This window comes from Pagrus major, chromosome 20 (genome assembly GCF_040436345.1).
Source record: "Pagrus major chromosome 20, Pma_NU_1.0".
Classification (NCBI taxonomy): Eukaryota; Metazoa; Chordata; class Actinopteri; order Spariformes; family Sparidae; genus Pagrus; species Pagrus major.
In genome coordinates this window covers 18,113,733-18,133,825 of record NC_133234.1, presented here as the reverse complement: position 1 = coordinate 18,133,825, position 20,093 = coordinate 18,113,733, and the positions used below count along the sequence as shown (strand labels likewise).

At 42.1% G+C, this 20,093-nt stretch overlaps 1 protein-coding gene across 1 annotated transcript in view; it reads left to right on the top strand.

Annotated features, from left to right (window-relative positions):
- Positions 1-4,634: 4,634 nt before the first annotated feature.
- The window catches only part of adamts14 (ADAM metallopeptidase with thrombospondin type 1 motif, 14), a 45,177-nt gene continuing 29,718 nt past the window's right edge, over positions 4,635-20,093 (top strand). Inside the window, exons 1-3 of the mRNA XM_073489695.1 lie at positions 4,635-4,756; positions 5,198-5,652; positions 17,366-17,522. Coding sequence (XP_073345796.1) covers positions 4,678-4,756; positions 5,198-5,652; positions 17,366-17,522 — 691 coding nt within the window. The 5' untranslated portion in view covers positions 4,635-4,677. The remainder of the gene's footprint in view (positions 4,757-5,197; positions 5,653-17,365; positions 17,523-20,093) is intronic.

Genomic DNA, 20,093 nt, shown 5'->3' with positions numbered 1-20,093 from the left:
AAATGTACCAAACATCTATTCTGGCGATTACGTGGCGCATGGATGTCTTCAATTAAATCTCTATGTATCTGTAATTGAGTAATGGCAGATTATTTCAGAGGTTGGTAGCCAATAAGAGACACACAGTCATGTCATTTTTGTAGCCCCAACTCAAGAAGTTGCTTCTCTGCACAAAATTCGATGAAAATTGGCTAAAAGTGTCGGAAAAGTGAAAAAAACACAATGGCAGAAAATCAGATGCATCGGTCTTGAAACCAAGGACTGACGGGAAAGATCATCTCAATCTGTCTGCAACAAAGCGAACGACTATTTCCCCAAAATTTCCACTAAATTTAATTGGAAACTGTATTTTTTGAGATACGACAAACCAAACAGGCCATGAAACATAAACCTCTTTGGAGAAAGTAACCTTTTACCCAAATATAGAAACATGACGGAGTGCTGCTGCAGCTACAGAAAAGACTCCCACACTCATTACAGGCTAATCACATTTTCTTAAGAAAGGTCAAGTGAAAAACTGATCGAGGCTGACCCGGGTCATAACTCAGCGTTCATTGCGAGCCTCTCAGTCCCAAATCCCTCCATCCACAAGGGTTAGAGGAGCATAATAACAACTTCTCCAAGTCGCTGGTTTGTAACTTGGCAATAGCAGACGCTGCTCTTCCCTCAAGCTGCCGGGCAGACTAGCAGCTGCTTTGCATCTCGCTGCATCTCGGAGATGAAAAGTCACATATTTTCTCAGCACGCTGGCATGGCTAGACCACATTACAGCACACACTGAGGCATCCGCTTGCTCCACACGCTGTACTGTAACGTCTCTGGTGGAAACACAAAGGGGAGCGCGACGATTCTTTGCAGCTCCACCCTCAGAGTTTTGTCCTTTTTCAAATGTATGTATACAGAAATTTTGATGTTCGACTGTGAAACATGTCTCCGAGAGGGAGAAAGAACGGAGACTTTAATCATTTCGAGTGTTTATAGTGGAGGACAGAGTGTTCTAATGCGAGCACTGTAGTAGAAAATTGTTCTGGTGTGTGGACTAAACCACAGACTGTGAGTGGAGCTATTCATCTCAGAAGGGGAAAAAACAAGGTTTCTAATTGAATACTATGCTATATTGTGGAATGCCATCCTGGCTTTTAGACACAAACGAGAGAAAAAACAAAAAAAAGAGAAAACACTCGAAGCAGTATGGATGGAAAAAGAGCATAAAACTTCTTACAAGGCAGTTAATGGTTTCCATCTCTTAATGCTGTGGTTAGTTTCCATCGCTTATTAATGCACAAACTCTGCATCACCATCCAATCCTCTCACAGCCGCCCTTGGGGGACGACTACGTAAAAACCCACACCTGCTCTACATCGACCATCCTGGGAGCATGGAGCCAATTAGCCACAGAGCGCGAGTATCGTGGGGGGAGGTCGGCCCAGACACACTCGAGGAACTGCGGAGGGAAAAGAACGTCCAGTCTAGACACCTTTTTTCCCCTCAGAAAGTACCTGAAGATCAAACCCAACCCCCTTCTCTTCCTCTGAGAAGGATTCCAGAGTTGTTGGTTCAGTCTCTGCGTGGTCATGTCTGACTAAAAGTCTGGACTCCAGGGTGCAGGGTGAGCCGGGGCCAGAAAAGAAAAAAGGAAAAAAATCCTTGTTGCTTGAGCAGTCACCCAGAGTTTTAACAGGCTGTCATTCCACTGATGAAATCTACTGTACAGTTTTCACACCTTCTAAGCCTCTCACGATGGTGTTGGGTTTGTTCCCCCCGCTGCAAAGGGAACACATGCTCACAGTGACATCTGCAGGATTAGGCCAGATTATGAAAACCTGAGATACAAACGGCATGAGGTCATCAAATTGGATAATGCAAGATGTGCCTTGTTGATGCTAGAATGCAACGGACGTAGCAGACATGCTTTCATGATGATAGGCTTCATTGACATTACCTTTAAATGCACTTTATTTGTCTCCTTATAGATAGGTTTCCAAGTCTGTCTTAAAGGGGCACTACGTAGTTTTGGAGAAGCACTTCAAACTCAGAATTTTAATATTTATATTAAATAATTTACAATATTAATGAGGAAATTTATCTTCTCCATAACTGGATAAACGAGCTGTTCTCAGAGGAAAATAAGATCCAGAACACTGTTTGAAGGAAAGGTGGCAGGGTCCGCCACATATAAACAAAGTAATACAGTATGAAACTGTGTTGTCCTTTAAGGTCAGTTTGTTTATTCAGTCATGAAAACAAAAAGAGTTTGTTTATTCAGTCTGTTTAGGCATACGAGATAAGTCAATGAAGATCTTCCTCTTCTGATGAAAATGTCTTCTCCAAAACTACATAGTGCACCTTTAAAACAACAGTTCATTGACACAGTTTCTGGTCGCTGTAAGAGTTCCTCCTGTCCTGAGGAGATAGAAAGCATAATTTCAACGTCAGAGGTATTTAAAGTCAGTGTTTTTAGTGTGAAATGTCTCCACAGACAGTAAGTAACATAAAGAAGACAGTTTGTACCAAAAACACTGAAACTTTGGCAGATATAAACTTTCATTTATCTATTTTCAATTGCTGAAAACTGATATTAGCTTTGGCTGAATTTTCCTATTATCTTTTACTTTCATCCAGGATGGTAGACGTGTCTCTTTATCTTTTCTCTTTAGTTTCCTGTTTCTAAGTTCTTAAAGGTGCGTTATGTAAGAAACATTCAACAATTAACTAAAATTATCAACAGAATGTTAAGAAATAACAGTAATGACGTTATGTCGAAGACGTCTGCGTATTGTGTTGCAGAGATATCCTCTGAAGTTAGCATGCTAACTAGCTAGGCCCAAGAGTTTACATTAGCACCTGGATACAGTGTTGGAGGCGGAGCCAGCATTAAGTTGCTCAGTGGCGCATAAAACCAAAATGGCTCGACTTCCCGGCTATAAAATTACCTGGATCTTCAGCGTTGAGCTGGCTAACTTCCGTTATAGAGCTCGGTTGACTTGAATAAAGCCTAAATGATTTAATTGTGCGTCTCTTATAGACTTTCCAAACTTTTTTTGGCTTGAATTCCTCAAATTATGATATTGAAACCAGTCATTTCGTGGGGGTTGTGAGGCTCAAAAAAATCTATCCAACGTTTTACAGTCGCTTCTTTTACAACATAATCTTATGGGAAAAAGTATTTTTGGGCCCCAGTCAAGCCCCCAGGAAGAGCGCCAGGCTTTGAATACAGTTTTCATATTGGCCAAACTATGTAATTACATCGTCATTGATGCACTGGGGCCCAAATATACTTTTTCCCATAAGCTTACATTGTGAAAGAAGCGGCTGGTGGATACATTTTTTTGATCGTCACAACCCCTGCGAAATGACTCGCTTGACTGTCATAATTTGAGCCGTTAGGTCCAATAAAATTTGGAAAGTCTAGAAGGGCCACATGATTACATTATTTTATCCTCATTCAAGTTAACCAGAAGTTAGCCGGCTCGGTCGGCGGAAGTCTCCTGTGCGCTCTTTGGGCCGCACAACACGGAAGATCCAGGTATTTTTATCGCCGGGAAGTCGAGCCATTTTCACAGGAATGAACCCCTGCCCCCTATTTGTTTTAAGTATGAATTCTTACATACTGCACCTTTAATATTCACATATTTCTGTACTCATTTGAAGTTTTGATTGAGAATCGTTGCCGTGTGTTTCTGTAATCTACAATGCGTGTGTGATGCCTTTGAGTCCCTCCTTTTCTTCTGACATGTGCATCGGGACTTTCTGACCCCTGCCTCCCTGATTTATCACCATGTTATCACTGGCATGTGTTTGTGACCTTATGTAAACATGTACACGTTATTCACCTCGCATCTGGAAGAGTTTTTCACCCTGTTTGAGCAAGAAAAGAAAAAAAAACGGATTTGAAGACTGAATATTAACAGTGGAGGTGGGCATTCATTTTTTTTAAATTTTTCTTTGCAGGATATGATGATATAACAGTTTCTTCTTTGAGTTGAGAAGAAAAAAAAAATCGCTTGACTAAATATGTGGTTGTCTAGTGGGGAGAAGGCGCTCCCACTGTTGGCTGGCAGTGGCTTCAAGTTGAGCAGTTGAGAGTCCCGCAGCCGAACCATTGGTGCGTAATGGTGCACGACTGGACGGCAGATGTTTCACCACCGGGACACTCTGTCTCCGCACACTTTATCTGAACTCTTCCGACTTTTTTTTTTTTTTTCCCTCAGCGTAGGCGTGCGTAAACTCGCTCTCCTGCCTTTTTAAAAAAAGTCATCTGAGGAAGGAAAGGAAGAAGAAGAAGAAGAAGAAGAAAAAAAAAAGTGGGCTACCTCTTCAAACCGTCCCGGTTCTTTACCGGGGGAGTTGTCGTCATCAGCACCCCAGATATCCCCCTCTCTTGGCTCCCTAAATGGATGGGGCAGTCTTGGTCTATGCAGTTCAGCACAGGCCAAAAGATTGGAAACAACTTGTGAATATCCGTCAGTTTGGCGTCTAAGAGGGGGAAACGCTCAGAAATGCCCGGCTGCTTCGCTGGAGCTCAGCTCTGAGGACTTTTCTCCTGCATTTGTGCGTTTCTTTTTCTTTTTTTTCCTTTCTTCTTTTTTTTCAGGAGGAAGGACTCTGTGCAAAAGTTTACAACAGAAAGGAAAACTCAGCGCTGAAGTGGCAGCTCTCACACTAAAAGCCCTCGCTATGGATTGTATGTATTTATTGATGTGCTTTTCACTCAGTCAAGTATTTTTGGATCATATTTTCGCTGCAGAAACACATGGTGAGTTATCCATTTATTTTCCCTTTTTTTTCTTCTCTTTGCTTCTGCAACGTGTAAAGAAATGCACTTTAAAGCTCAAATGTGGGGAAGTAATGATAATAATAATAAAAAAAATATAGCCTGTTTTTATTTATAAGTCAACATAATGTCAGTATGTTGACCTGAAATAATCAATAATGTGTCTTGACAGCCAGGATAAAGTCAATACAGACTGTTGAGCTGCTGGATTTCCCTTCATGTCCACAGTATCTTTACAAATAAATGCCTTAAAGACATTCTGAGTCATCTCTTTATGCTTTATATAATAATATGCATGAAATAAAGTGAAGTTGATACAGTCTTTTCAATAGTTCAGCTCACTCTCCTTCATAATCTTTTTCCACTGGAACTTGCCACAGCTCTGTGAATGTGATTCTCACTTGACACTATCTGTCCCATCAGAAAAACTCTCTGGAAAGTTAAGTGAATATGGTCTTATCGTGCCATTCAGCACAGACTCCCATGGCCGGTACATTTCTCACGTGGTCTCTGCTGGAAGTGGAAGTAAAGGTGGTGGTGGTGGTGGTGGTGCTGCTCCTGCTGCTGGTCCCTCCGCCGCTGCTGATGCCTCCTCAACCTTTGGCAGCAGAAGAAGGGTGGCCCGCGGTGCCCCCGAGATGCCCTCGGTCACCCCTGCCTCGGCTCAGCACTTGTTTTTCAATGTCACCGTGTTTGGGAAAGAGCTGCACCTCCGCCTGAGGGCCAACAGGAGGCTGGTGGCCCCGGGGGCTTTTGTGGAATGGCAGGAGGACTTTGTGGAAAAGGCCAAGGAGCGTATCCACGGGGACTGTGTTTTCACTGGAGATGTGAGTGACATGCCGGAGGCCTCTGTGGCTATCAGCAACTGTGACGGACTGGTAAGTCGCCAATGCATGCTTGAAATATTAGTGTGATGGAGGGATTTAGCCGAGGGAAAAGATTTTGGAGGCTCATGGGTTGGCATGTGTTTTTTCCTTTACAATGGCCATTTCACACATTTTCTGGCCTGAACTTGCACGTGCATCAAATTCTTACATAAGACATAGATGAAACAACCACTTCTGCATCACGATTTCTACGCTTTCCATCTGTATGCTCCGTATCTTCCAAACCCTCATATTTTTGCCAAAGTATTCCTCTCATCCCGAGCAGGCACATGCAGCAGTTTGAGTGTCAGGATACTGCTCTTCCGTTGATCAGGGGTTTGTCAGGCAGCCAGTTGGACGAGAATCGAGCGGGTCTGACCAAGGTCAAATGGTTGAGCATGAGAATAGAGGATGGAGCAGTAGGGTTGGGATACTACATTTGAATCCAGCACAACAAAAAACACACACAAAACTTGGTATGTCACCTGGGGATGGTGCCTTGAGTGTGTCGTGCCTGATGCGCCTTCTCGTCGGCTCACATTGGGTGTCTCATTGCTTCTAACTTCAGAGATGAGTTTTATTTTTGTGATCATTGCTGTCCGTGTCCCACGTGAAATCAAAAGTGCGTGTTGACTTATTTTCTTTAATCCAAACCATGATCTTTTCCTAAACTTAACCAAGAAGTTTTGTTGCCTAAACCTAACCAAACCGCAACTGAAAACTGAAATATTCTTTTAAATACCTGAAAAGAATAGTTTAAAAAAGTCTAAAAACACATTCAACGAACACAACTTGATGTGAACGTAGTCTTGGTCCATCTTCATACCTTATCACCTGACTTCTTTGAGGCTTCTCGGCAGAAAACTTTCCATAAAACTGCCCAAACTGTTTGACAAGGCAGAATATCACCTTCCATGCACATAAATGAGGTAAAATACACAAATTATTGAAAAACAACACGCCCTCAGAGAAGGTCATGAAGCTTGTGAAAGAAGCGTGCACTGCTACGTCCTGAAAAAACACACACCCATCGGGGGGGGGACCAAGTTTATAGTGAGACCCGTCTCCTGCCCACCTGGCATATGTGCCACAGCAGTTTCAATATTAATTTTCTCTCTTTGACTCTGTTCTTTGTCCGCACCAACACTTAAGAAAAAAATTATGCTCTTTAGCTGCCAGCTGCTCCACTATCTTCAACAGCTAATTGACAAATTTAGCGCATCAGGAACCAGCTGTGAGGAGACAACTCTGTTGGACCTTGGAGTGTAGCATTCAAAGTGTTTTGCCAACCTGGAATTGGATCCAAAATGGAAACCCTGTGTTGCAGTTTATTTTGCCAAAATATGAGTGATTGGAACATATGAGCATACAGATAGACACAGTGGTGCTGACTCTGGTTAAACAGAAAACACTTTTTTGTGGAGGTCATGAGGAGACTCCGCGTACTCCAACAGAGTTTGGGCTGTTTTTGCATAATTTTCGCTTTATAAGCCTGAAGGTGCAGGAATGGTTCATAGATAGAATAAAAAAAATTGGTGTCTGCGGGTCATTCTTTGCCGTTGCAAGCAAAATAAAATCACAAAAGAAAACAAAACATTCTGCGATCAATCATTTGATATAGTTCATTAATACATGCGCGGTTGTTCCTGCTGTGCAACACATTTGTTACGCTACCTGCCGCAAAGCCCGCCTTAGGACATCACTGGCAACGTTCTATGACGGTAGTACCTGGCTCAGACATCACATTTTCTAACCAAAACACCTGGAAATGGGGGGACAGAAAGTCTGATTGTCCACTTACGAGTTAAATCCAAGCAAACTACAAACATTTAACAGCCATCTACACTTACTGAGTTGTGTTTGAATCTAAAGAGACGCATTTGGGGTGGAATATCTCTTTAGACAGCTGTTTTAAGCATCCCAAGTCTTGGCGTGCTTTCACTGATGGTATTTGAGGTCTATCAAGGTAAAAAAAATCTACTCAAGGGCCACAATCCCAGCAGACCTGTTTGTCTCCTCCAGTACCACCAATCTGTTCATCTCTCTGCTCTGACACAGTCATCTGGGGTCATCAACTGCATTGTTATGCGACAGAGTGACTGGAGGTGAGCAGAGCCACTAATGGGTGTTTGCGGTCAAGCAAGTTAGGGTTAATTTTCAGACACTCATTTGACATTTGGTTGACCAGAGCAAAGCTACTCCCGAGCTGTTCTTAGTCAGAGGATAGCCTTCTGAGCTGAACTTTTGACACCCTCTAAATGAGACACAAACACACACACACACACCCCGTTGTGAATCATTTTTCTAAATTATCACAATCTGACTCCTCAACAGAGAAAACCTCTGATTTGGCTTGAATTTTCACAAGCCAGCAATTTATTCTCCCTGCTTTTCACGATGTGTTTGTTAGGAAAGTTCATCTTTCTGTGTTGCATCAGCACAACACAAAGAAACAATCCACGTGTCTTAACTCCTACATTGTCACCATCGCAATGCATTTTCTCGTTCTCATAGTTTTTCTGTATTAATACGACAAACCGTGCTGAAGATGTCGCAGAGTTATTTCTTCTCTCTTGATGCAAGCGTGTGGACAATGCCGTGCTGTGTTCTCCTAATCACAAAGTAATTTCCTGAAAGGCGACTGTGTGTGCCCTTCAGTGACCCAAGGCTAACAGTGACACAGCGGCACTATGCAGCACAGTGCTACACATTGGGTATGAAAGGCATTGTTTGTTTCGGGGCCCGAGCACGCCAACGGTGGCAGTCTTTATCACAGTGTTATTTGATTTTAAACAAAGCAATAAAGTTATGAAGAGCTGCAGAGAGCATAAATCTAACGAGTGTCTCGTGTTGTGCTCGTTTCTGATTTCTAGCTTCCGTTCTATTGTCTGTTTTTTTGTTCTGCCATCTTCTGCAGTGTTTGCATCTCTTCTCGTAGCTTTTGTATGGTTTCTGTTTGTTTTGCTTCCGTTCTACCAGGTTTTGTTTTGCTATCTTCCGTTCTTCTAGCTTCTGTTGTCCTCTCGCCTGTTCTGTTGTCTTCTGTCCTTTTGTTCTGCTGTTTCTTTCATATTGATCATGAAAAGCTTAGATGTGACAGTAAACATTCAGCACCTTGTTACTCATAATTGGCCTGGCCTACATGATAAGACCTGTAATTTTGTTATAACTCAACAACTACAGCTCCCATGAGGCTTTGACGCCACTTTTGTGGTAAAAGGGCATACGTGTTTATGGCGTGTCAGAGTTACCGTAATTACCAGTTTCCGACCTGTAAATAGCGTCAACATGTCAACATCGAAATGTGACTTTTTTTTAAAATGATGACATCTTCGTCAACTTTGATGACAGCTTTACTAGCTAGTACAATTTAGCATATGATATGTACAGAGACTTCAGTGTCATATTCCAGCTTGTCAGAAACACCAGCGGAAGAAGAGGAGACTTTATTTGGTCTTAAAGTGGCGTTCGATCCCTTCTTGTTGGATGGATGGTAGATATATGGTTAAGATTGTTATGTGTATGTCTTGCATGCGTTCATGTAAACATAAAACTCAACATAATGGGTTGTGTCGCATCCGTGAATGGTAAAGCAACTGCTTTTAAACCCAGAGAGAGCCGAAAGCCTTGTCCTTCACTGTCAATTTTGGTTGACTCTCAGGATAATTGTCCATGCGTTTCCTTGCATCAAAGCCAACATAAACAAAGACCTGTCCGTGCATGCAGGGGGCGTCGGGAAGCGTTTGAAAGTGCGCCGACCGCTCGGAGGCAAATTATTTAGTCTAAAGTGTCTACTTGATGTCGAAGTACACGGACGAGATCATGTCTGATGAAAGGATCCAGTCTGAAAGGAGTAAGAACATGAATCAGGCACTTGGGTCACCGCATGTGGGCCATATCTCTGAGATGCACTGCATCGTACGCCCTTAAATGCTACCAGCACTCCATCTTAAAGTGTAGGTGTAAGGGAGAACAGACACATGCTGTATTTGAGCAGATATATATGAGATATATTTTGTTTTTTATTCCTATAGCATTCCTGGAAAGACTTGAGAACACACCAGCAGTCGTCACAGCTTCTAACCACTTCAATACGACTGAATTCTCAAGATAAGCTTTGCTATCGGAGTGTCCTCTGCAGTGAGGCCACACACACAGGGAGGTCTCCCTAACAGCGTGGCGTGACATCACCCGCTACAGATTACATTAACTTGTCCTCCTGCCATCAACCCGGAGGCGCAGGATTTATGGCATTCCTAGCTCATGACAGATAAGACATGCATACACTAAAGCTGCAAATGAATCTGATATCTTTGGGATATATTTGGCTTCGCAGCACTACTAGACGGTCAGCTGAGGGTTGTGAAGAAAGTGAATGAAATGCTGTTCTAAAACAGACCTGCACTTTCAGTTTCATTTCAATATAATTTATGTGTGATTGACCCACATGTCAGCGTCTGAGTTATCTCCCACACCGACTGTAACTCTTGCGAGATGGCAACAGCTGGGCGCTCCAGACGTGCATGAACTATTGTTGTGGAGCGATGAGTGATGGCTATGATTATACCGGCGCTGCTCATGTGTCGGGAATTAGCGCAGATGACGGGCTGATTGAATTACATGTGTGATGGAAACACGAGTGCCGGATAACCGCAGTCGGAAGAGCGCTATTTCTGTGTCCCATCAGTTAAAAAGAGAGAGAGCCACCTAGCAACAGTCAGCCGGCATTTTTGGGGGGGTGGGGTCGGGGAGGGTGTGCAGTTTTCCATCCATTGGAGATGGAAAATGCTTGCATAAATTGTTCTATTCATGAATGTTTGCAGGAGTTCTGTACAGGGCCGATCCAGTATCCTCCTGTGTTCCAGTACTCCGCTGGCACGGAGGTAACAGCACTAAATTAAGAGCTCCATCAGTAGAGGCTCGACATCCCGGCCAATGATGTGATTTATTTGCTCTCAGTCTAATCTGCAGCCTATTTGCAGCAAGCTACAGCATGGCTGTCTAAACGTGTGCACATTCAAACACACACACACACACACATCACAAATCACATCATGATTTGTGATCACATCGATACAAAAAATCACATCAATACATAACGGAATAGAAAAATTCTCAAGTAATTATTTTCATGATTCTTCTTCTTACCTTTGGTACTACTACAACTACCTCCTCTGCTACTACTAATACTGCTGCAATAATTATTATTAATACTTGTGATACTACATAATAGACTTACACTACCGCTAGGTAGTGTAAGGACTTACCTTAGGTAGTACTACGACTTACATTACTACACCAACCTCTTCTTCTACTACTATTTCTACTACTACTACACATATAGTACTTCTTCATCCTTTACTACTACTACACTCGCTACGACCTCTACTCCTGTTACCATAATACTGCTACTGCCACTACTAACACTACTTCTTTTTCCACTACTACTAGTAATAATAATACTACAGTCCTTCTTTCTTCTCTTAAAAGTACTGCTAAAACTGCTATGACTACTACTACAGTCTGTTACTAGTACCACTCCCACTATTACAACTACTCACTTTGATGCTGCTAGTGTTACTACTATTGCTACGAACACTTCTTCTTCTACCACCAAACTACGATTACTGCTATTAATTCTAGCTATGTTATGAAAACCAATTAGCGGCTGATTGCAGCTAATCTCCCACTTAAATGAAGTGCTCCTCTTAATGGTTAAATTAGTATAATTTGTCTCCTCTTTGATGTCAGTCCTATGCAGATGAGTGCTGTGATTATGTGCCCAGTTTTCTCTTTAAAATCCCTGTCTTGATCACCGGCTATGCTTGCCTTTTGTGGCCTTTGCACAGTGAGATGTGAAAGCTGATAAAAAAGGAATTACGTATAATCCTCTGCTCCCACAAGCTGTCTCACACGATCATCTCAAACCCGGCGACTCCGCTGAGACCGGCACCACTCAGCCATGATTTACTCTCCGGCTTATTGATCCTCCTGGTTTAACCTCAGAGGCAAAAATCACTGACATGTCCGTTTCTGTCAGTAGGTTATGAATATTAAGTCTGAAGTGTCATTTCTACCTCGATATATAGATCAGATATGTTATAGATTTTGTGAGTAAAATTCACACAGTAAACCAAATGACCTTGCGACGGTAACTGTGCACACTTTGATCTCAGTGCTCGACACTGGATTACCTTTTTGCTCTCTCCGTCTCTGTCACTCATTTGTGGATCAACAAAAGAGCGTGCCTGTGAGCGAAATGGCATGTTTCTAATCAATCTACCACAAATTACAGGTTGCGCTCCCGGAGTGACAGCCGGACTTTGATTTTCTTGCACGTTGCAGCACGAGCATCCGTCGCCCGTGGCACTCGTTCCGTTTTTAGATTGTGTTTTTGAGTTGCGCACGTTAGGAGATGCCTCTTGCCTCAAAAGACTGTCAGGTTTGATGTGTGTCACAACAGTTTAATAACAGTGGTGTATCGTGACACTGTCTGTCTGCCACTTCTCTATTCATGCGGAGTGTGTTGTAAGAACCTGTCATCTCTGAAAGCAAGGGTGTAATTTCCACTGTGCCGGAGAAGACATGTTTTCTCACATTAGTTTTCGTGCTCAAGTCTCTCTGAATTTTACAGCCATCGGATTTCATAATGATATTTATCTGAGATGCCCTCAATCTATACCATGCACATAAAGCAACAAGCAGGTTAGGCGCGTTGTTTGTAGTCTTTATTTGCCCTGAGTCTCGCCTCTCAGGCTACACAGGCTGCCCTACATTACTGATGGAGATTGCTGGGGCAGTATGCAGTTTGAAATAAATACCTGCTCATAAATCTGAAATAATAAATGTAATAATTAGAGCGGGACCAATATCGCTTGGCACATATTATCAGCCGATAGTCTCCTATCACAGAAATATTAGTATTTGCGCATATGTTTTTCAATATTACAACTTTTTGGGGAATTATAATCCAGGAAAAGATGCTTAAGGTTATTCAAAATTAGTAAATTCCCAGTAAGGTTTACTGTTTCAGTGCATGGATGTCATAATACAAACAAGTCATATCTTTGAAACAAAAGTTTGATAAACAAATTTGTGGGGTCAATGCAGAAAAATGTGTGTATATCCGCCAATATATTGATATCAGGATTTTGTACTTCCTGATCTTGGTGTTGGCATCAGCCCCAGACATCAAGTATCAGTCTATTTATAATTCAGCTCAAATTCAGCTCATTTGTTCTCTGCCTCCGTTCTTGTGCTGCACTAAGCAGGTGACAGACTCCCAACTGCTAGTTTGGAGAGCAGAAAGAAGTCTCCCTGAAATTACATACAGTAAATGTCCACCTTCAAAGTTGCTCTTACCGACGTGTGGAATTTAGTGCACTGGTGAGCTTAAGCTTTAGTTGTATTTGCCTTTTCTTTTAAGGTGTGACACCGCTGGATGCCTCATTGCCTCGACTTCAGGGCGCTGTTAAGTGCAGAGGCAGGAAACGCCGATATAATTTGTGGCCTCCACTGAGCTTTTTCAGCTCTCGCTATGATTTCAGTCACATCATGTGGACTAACCCGATAACCACCATGATCACAACTGCTCTTAGCTTAGAAAAGCTAATTTGTCTGTTTTTAATTATCACAGTGTGACATCTGGAGAACTATAAATGCGGCAAAAGCAAAAAATCTCACTAATGGCTTTGGCTCAGAGAACACACTCAGGTCATTGTGATGAGAAGATCCAAAACAAAAGTGAGATTTTGGCTTTGAGTCCGAGAGGAGATTCAAGCCACCTCAAGGGTGCAATTTCCTCCAGAGACGAGGTAACATGTCTCCAGGTTTATCCCCAAGTTGAACTGTTTTACAGTTATTGTTTAGGTTTGGGTGCTTCCAAGTGACCGGCTGTCACTATCCAAATGAGAGAAGCTCTATAACACGAGTCTGTAGCCATGCTGTCGGCTCTGTGAGGCGCTCTGAGCTAGATGTTGACATTAGCATGCTAACGTGCCCACAGTGAAAGAACTAGTGGCGACGCGGGCCGACTTTGTCTCTGCACTTGAACACACCACAAAGGCTACAGCTGACGGACAGCTAGCTCGTTCACTCTGGAAGATGCAGGACTGCGGATACGCAAACCGTTGTTATGCTAAAGCAGCGTTTTCTTGACACCACTCTCGCTAATACATCCACTTCTAATCGAGGGTTACATTACAGCTACGGCTAATGAGTATGGATAAAAAAGGGCCTCAGGGGACAAATTATTTAATTTATGAAATTAAGGTGACATCGTCAAAATGCTTTTGTTGCCAAACCAACAGTCTAAAAGCCAAGGATATTCAATTTACAGTGATGTTAAACAGATAAAGGCAGCATTTGGACACCTTCCTTGATTAATGTACATTAATGAAACATTTTCTGTTAATTTACCGTTAATCTCTATTGTTTCAGCTCTAAATGAGCGCTAAGGCAGCGTTCCTGACACAGTAATTAATTTTTAACGTTATAGAAGCTGATACATCATCGCTGTCAGGTCTTAATTAGCTACTTAATCTAAATGTAAATTTCACTGGGATGAAGCCATTAATAACACAGAAATTAAGGCAGAAACGATGAAAATCCAATAATCTAATATCCCCTCCTCACTTGACAGCAAACCTACAGCCTTTTAGCCCCAGACTTCACCACGCAGCGTACACATGTTTACATTTGGTTCCTCTCTGGGCCCTTCCAGATGCTGCTGCTCTCTCCCCTCACAGACCCGGCTTCACTTTCCACCCACTGCTGAAATAAGAGACCACAGAGGAAGTATTCGAGCATGTCTTACTTGGCATTTCCTGGTCAGGGGGCTGGACAGATTCCTTCACTCCTCTTTGCCCTTACTGTCACATGTCCAACCTTCAGTTCACAGCGTTTGTGTTGTTACTCCCGAGTCCTGAGGGTTTTTTTTTTTTTTTTTTAGGCACAATTTTCTCTTTGCTGCACTGTATTTAGATTTCTTTTTGCAGCTGTAAATACACACATTCTTGCCAGAATCTTGTTGGTGTGCCTTCTTCATGAGTATAATGATAGGCTGGATGGATTTCTTTTTTCTTGGTAGGGAGTAGGAATATGAGAAATGTCATTTGCACTGTGCAGTGTGTTCAGAAAGCATTTTGTGCTTATTAAGTTTAATAGAAACAAGACAGCAATGCGTCGACTTCAAACCTGTTCATTACTACAGGATGGATCATTGCTTTTGCCTCACTGAGGTCAAATTGCTGTGATATTTACTCACCTAATTAAAAATGACACGTTGGTACTTTCAAAGCCACTCAATTATCACCTCTGGATCCACCGGTGATGACAGGAAATGTGTGTTTCTTGTTTTTGTTTTGGCTTTATTAGACACAGCTCATGGCAGAGTGGGACAGGAAACATGAGGAGACAATGTTCTCTGGGTGGATTTGAACACTGTCACACCATTCGTCCGCCAATAAGCCTCATAACCACATTTTTAACAAACACTTTTAAAAACTTTCTTTGTGCTTGTGTGAATGTGAATTCTTCTTGCCGAGCGTGAGCTGAGATATTCGCTATCCTCCCATAACCCAACAAAGCATCATGGATGGAAGTAGAAGCTTTGCACGAAATGCCCTTTGACTGATCGATTGCACATCGTAGAACTCCCCTTTGTTTACTCACAGCTCGGTGGGGTACATGACCTTTAACTGACACAGCAGACAACGCAGAGAGGTTTGTAAGACTCAGTGAACAATAGAGTCCAGTGCTCGGACTTCAAATTCAAGGTTTGATGCACTTACAACTTTATTCGGCAAACTCGGAGCAACAGAAACAAGCTTTAAACACATTGAAGTAACCACAGCCTTGTGAATCTATTGTTTTTAGCTCTGTTTTTGGTCTCCACCTAATCCTGGGGGAAATATCTGGCTCTTAAGCTGCTAAATGTGCCACTATATTCACCAGCTAGTCGCTAACTTTGATTGTCTGCTGTTTGACAGACGAAGAAAGAATGGCGATTAGGCGATATGCGTTTGATAGCTCATCTTAGCTCAGATTTATTGCCTTGCCGCAGCAACAGCTAACCCATGGTTGAGGTGTCCCTTTTTTCTGGTAGGTTCACTGAGCAAAGACCAACAGTACTGTCGGTTTGCAGGGCAACATCACTCATTAGGTTTATAAGGAAACTTGGCTGATGTTGTGTTGAGGTAATCAACTGTGTGGGCCACAAATATGTTACACAGACATTTAGTTATCAGCAAATATGCAGACAGAAAGCAAATGCCAAAAATGTCTGTGAGAACATTTTGAAACTGAGTGGCCCTGACATAGTTTTAATAGTCCAGCACTGAGAGAAACTATAAAATATTACTTTGGGGAAAAGTGAAAGTCACCCACATGAATTGTACAAAGTATCTGATATTGAATATACTGAAGTAATGATCCGGCAATTAATGTACTTAGGTATCAAAAGTACAGCAGAAAAGCATGTAAAAACTGTACTAGCTGTCCAGTTACCTGCTCTGATTGCCAACTTTGGCTCTGATGTAGCATGAAATCTGCAAAGTAACTAGTAACTGAAGTATCAAATAGATGCAGTAGAAAGTATATGTTCTCAGTGATGGTAAGGAACCTTTAACTGTTCATCTGCTCCACCTCAGCTCCACTGAAGTAGAGAGGGGTGTCTTTGCCTCAGATTTCGCTAAAATCTACAATCAGCTCCTTGGTTTTGTTGACGTTGAGCAGTCGATCGTCCTCTTTGCACCACTCTGCAAGATTGTTGATTTCCTCCCGATATCATTCAATTGTTTTATCTTAAAACGAAAGCAACAAGATTGCGGCTTGGAAAGCGTTCATTGTCCTATGCTCAGTTAAAACCAATAACCCTGCACAATGAAATTCTTTTGTCTTTGCCTTCCATTCTGAACGCCTGTCTAACAAGGAAAATACAAGGTATAAAAAGTGAACAATACAAAATACAAGAATATGAATAAATAACAGGACCCAGGTCCCTGTGACCTGGGACAACCAGCAGGCTCCATCTGCAGATCTCAGTGGTCACAAGGGTAGATATCACGTCAGTAATGTGAATATAAATGCATTCAAGAGCAAGTCTATTGTAGACTTTAAAGGTATAAGTAATACAATTTTTAAATCAATTTTAAAGCTAATGAGACGCAAACGCAGGAAGGCAAGCACGGGGGGGATGTGGTCATAGCTATTTGTCGGATGAGTCAAGCAGCAGCATTTTGTATGATTGGAGATGGTGGAGGCAGCCCTGTCTGTGCAGTATGATAATCAAGCTGAGAACAGATTTAAGCATGAACAACCTTTTTGAAGATGACCGACTGATGAAAATGATTAATGTTATCTTACAGTATCTGGCGCACACCAGAAAGGTTGAAAGAAGGTAAATTAAGAAAGTCCACAGGCTTTGAATTCTACGTCCCCGTATTGGAGGTTATATCCCGCAGAGAGGTTTTCTTTGAAGACATGAAGCAGATGGAAATGTGCGGCTGAATTGAGACATTGCTACCCGTTCAGTGTGAAATCGTGTTGGCACTCAAAACATCTTGGTGAAGGATCCCAAGTTGTGTCTACCTGCGTCATTCCCCACATCCAGCCCTTCTCTAAATCTCCCAATTGATCCGGCACACTATAATTACTGGCTCCAGTTGAATTACCAATCCTTTGAAGTAGGAGGGATGCACTAATTTGAAACCCTCTTTTTTTCCAGGCAGGTCTGATCCGGACTGATAATGGGGAGTTTTTCATCGAGCCCCTCGAGAAAGGCCAGCAGGACGTGGAAGTGAAGGGGCGTGTCCACGTGGTGTACCGCAGGTCAGCCATCAAACGGGAGACGGGCCAGCGGAGGGAGGACCTCCACAATGAAGGTAGGCGAGGAGCAGCAGCAGTGATGTCAGTGGAAACATAAAGCACTGTGTGCGGTTGTGTGTGTGTGTGTGTTTTGACTGTGTGTGGGTGCGTGGGTGTGCACGTGTGAGTAAGTGCACACAGGAGGTTCATAACAGCAAGGACTGTATGATAGTAAAGTAGAATACAGTACTGTAAGACCTGCAGTGGTTCAACTGTATTTAAAGTACAAGTGGTTCTGCTGTTTTTATTACAACTCATGCATGTATTTTCTTTATGTCACAGCATTTAGTGTGTATTTAGTTAGAAATGTATATACAATTATCCTAAAACAGAGCAATATGCAATATTTCCAAGTTTAGGCCTTAGAAAAATGTAATAAACTATATATTGCTGGATTTGAAATCTCATTGGCTACATGATGCATCAGTCACCTGGAGGCTGGCGTGTGAGTGGCTCAGGAGAGAGGTGAAAGAAGACAGCGTGGGTCTCTCATCTACACTATCACTCACTAGCTGTTGTAGGCTCTAGGGCGGGCATAGAAGCTCATATACAGTGTAAAGACATAATGGCGTCTGCTGTGAATTGAGAGTCTCAATAGCAGGAATGGCAAGAGCAACAACAGCAGGAACGGAGACACTAAGCAGATGACTCAACAATGACTGAACAGTCACTGAACAGGAGACTGGAAAAAGGGCAAAACACACCACAAAAAAACTAGAAAACACACTGAAACTAAAATCACATCCTAAATGGCAATCATGTTGGACAGGATAATCGTGACATGAAATTGTGCACATTGTCCCATGCCAATTGCTGATGCTAATTTATTGTACAAAGTGATCAATGATCTGTACCCTGTCCCCGAGAAGAGTTCAAAACACTGTGCTCAGATAAAGCGAGGACAGCTTTGGATGACCTACAGAGGTGAGTGTTTAATACAGCACCAATTCTCTGAGTTTGGCCAATCAGCCCTCTCTGTTAGAGCGACAAATCTTTGGAGTTCAATGACAACTTATATATCAGAGAGTGTTGCAGCGCCACTTATTTTAAATTTAACTCCGGCACAGCTAAGAAGCTGTGCACTATCCCAAACAAACAAACAGCTACAATAAATGAATAAATAGGCAGGATTTTCTTTGGTGGCTATAACTTTAAATATAGTTTTACTACAACTGTATGAAACTGTTTTATGAGGACAACATAACAACCCTTAAAATATTATACTAGCACAATGTGGCAAGAACATTCTTGCAAGCTATAAAGCGGTCACAATCCTTGCATGTACACACATCTGTACTAAACATTTCTTCATTCATTCGGTAGATGTTCAGGGTCTCAGCAACATCCATAAGACAAGTCTTTCTGAACTGTCAATGAAAAATGGCAGCACCAGAGGAATACTGGCACTTAAAACTGCACTAATCAATATTTTTCATTGGATCGAAGTACGATGTTTAATGTGAAAGAGGTCGCTCTTATAACTCTGAAATCTAAAAGGCATTTTTACGTCTTTTAGCTCCTTGATTTGGTTTTACAGGTCCACAACTTTACTGTTTTCCACTAAGCGCTGATAAACCTACTGTATGCTACTCGGCCATCATACAACAATATTATACACAGATATAGTTAGCAACTAGCTGGTGAACATAGTGGAGTATTTAGCAGCTCAAGAACTAGATATCTTTCTCGGGGGCTGGTGGAGACCAAAAACAGAGCTAAAAGGAGAATTAATATTGGGCTTAAATCCAACAGATGGCCAGAAACGTAACTCCAAATGAATGCTGATGTTGCTTTATGTGTCTGAGTTGTGGCAATATGCAAGTTTTTGCAGCGTAAACAAAAGGCAAACTACACAAATGTTTAATGTTTTCACAACACAAGCAGCAGTATGTGAACTTTGCCTAAATTTAGCAAAAAAATAAACATAAAATTCAGGTAGGTACTATCGATTCAAGGAAAAAGTAAACAAGATTATTAACAACAGCAGCTTTTAGGACTTGACAGTTTCTACAGACACATTTTGACTGTTACTTATAATTAGCCCTAATTTAGAGGTAGCTGCTATTTCAACACAACCAGAGCCTGCTCATGTATTTACATACTGAACTGATATGAATGGAAACCAGCTGTTTGGGTATATACGCACAAAATATCTTCACTTCACCCTGTAGCTTTTTGTATGGTGCTAGGACTCTGCAGCTTTTTAAACTCCTATCACTCCTCTGTATTTATTACGCTCAACAGCAGAGGCAGTGCTCCCTAAAACCAGCTGGTAAAGTGAGGAATGCTGGGCTCAAGCGGTAGTACTGGGGACAGGGGAAGGTGGGGGAGTAGGTGAGGAGGAGGAGAGAGGAGTGACCTTCCCTTCGGAGTCAACCGACCCACCTCCATCATGAATTCCTCTTCTATTCCTTCTTCCTTTGCTACAACAATAGCTTGAGCATCTGGTGGAAGAATCACCCACTGATTCACTCCATTTCCCAGTGCCTGTAAAACTGTTGAGTGAGTCTTTTCATTTTACTCCACAACCTCCACAACAATTCTAATCAAGTCGTCCATTCACATTTTCCAAGCCTTCTTATTTTTTG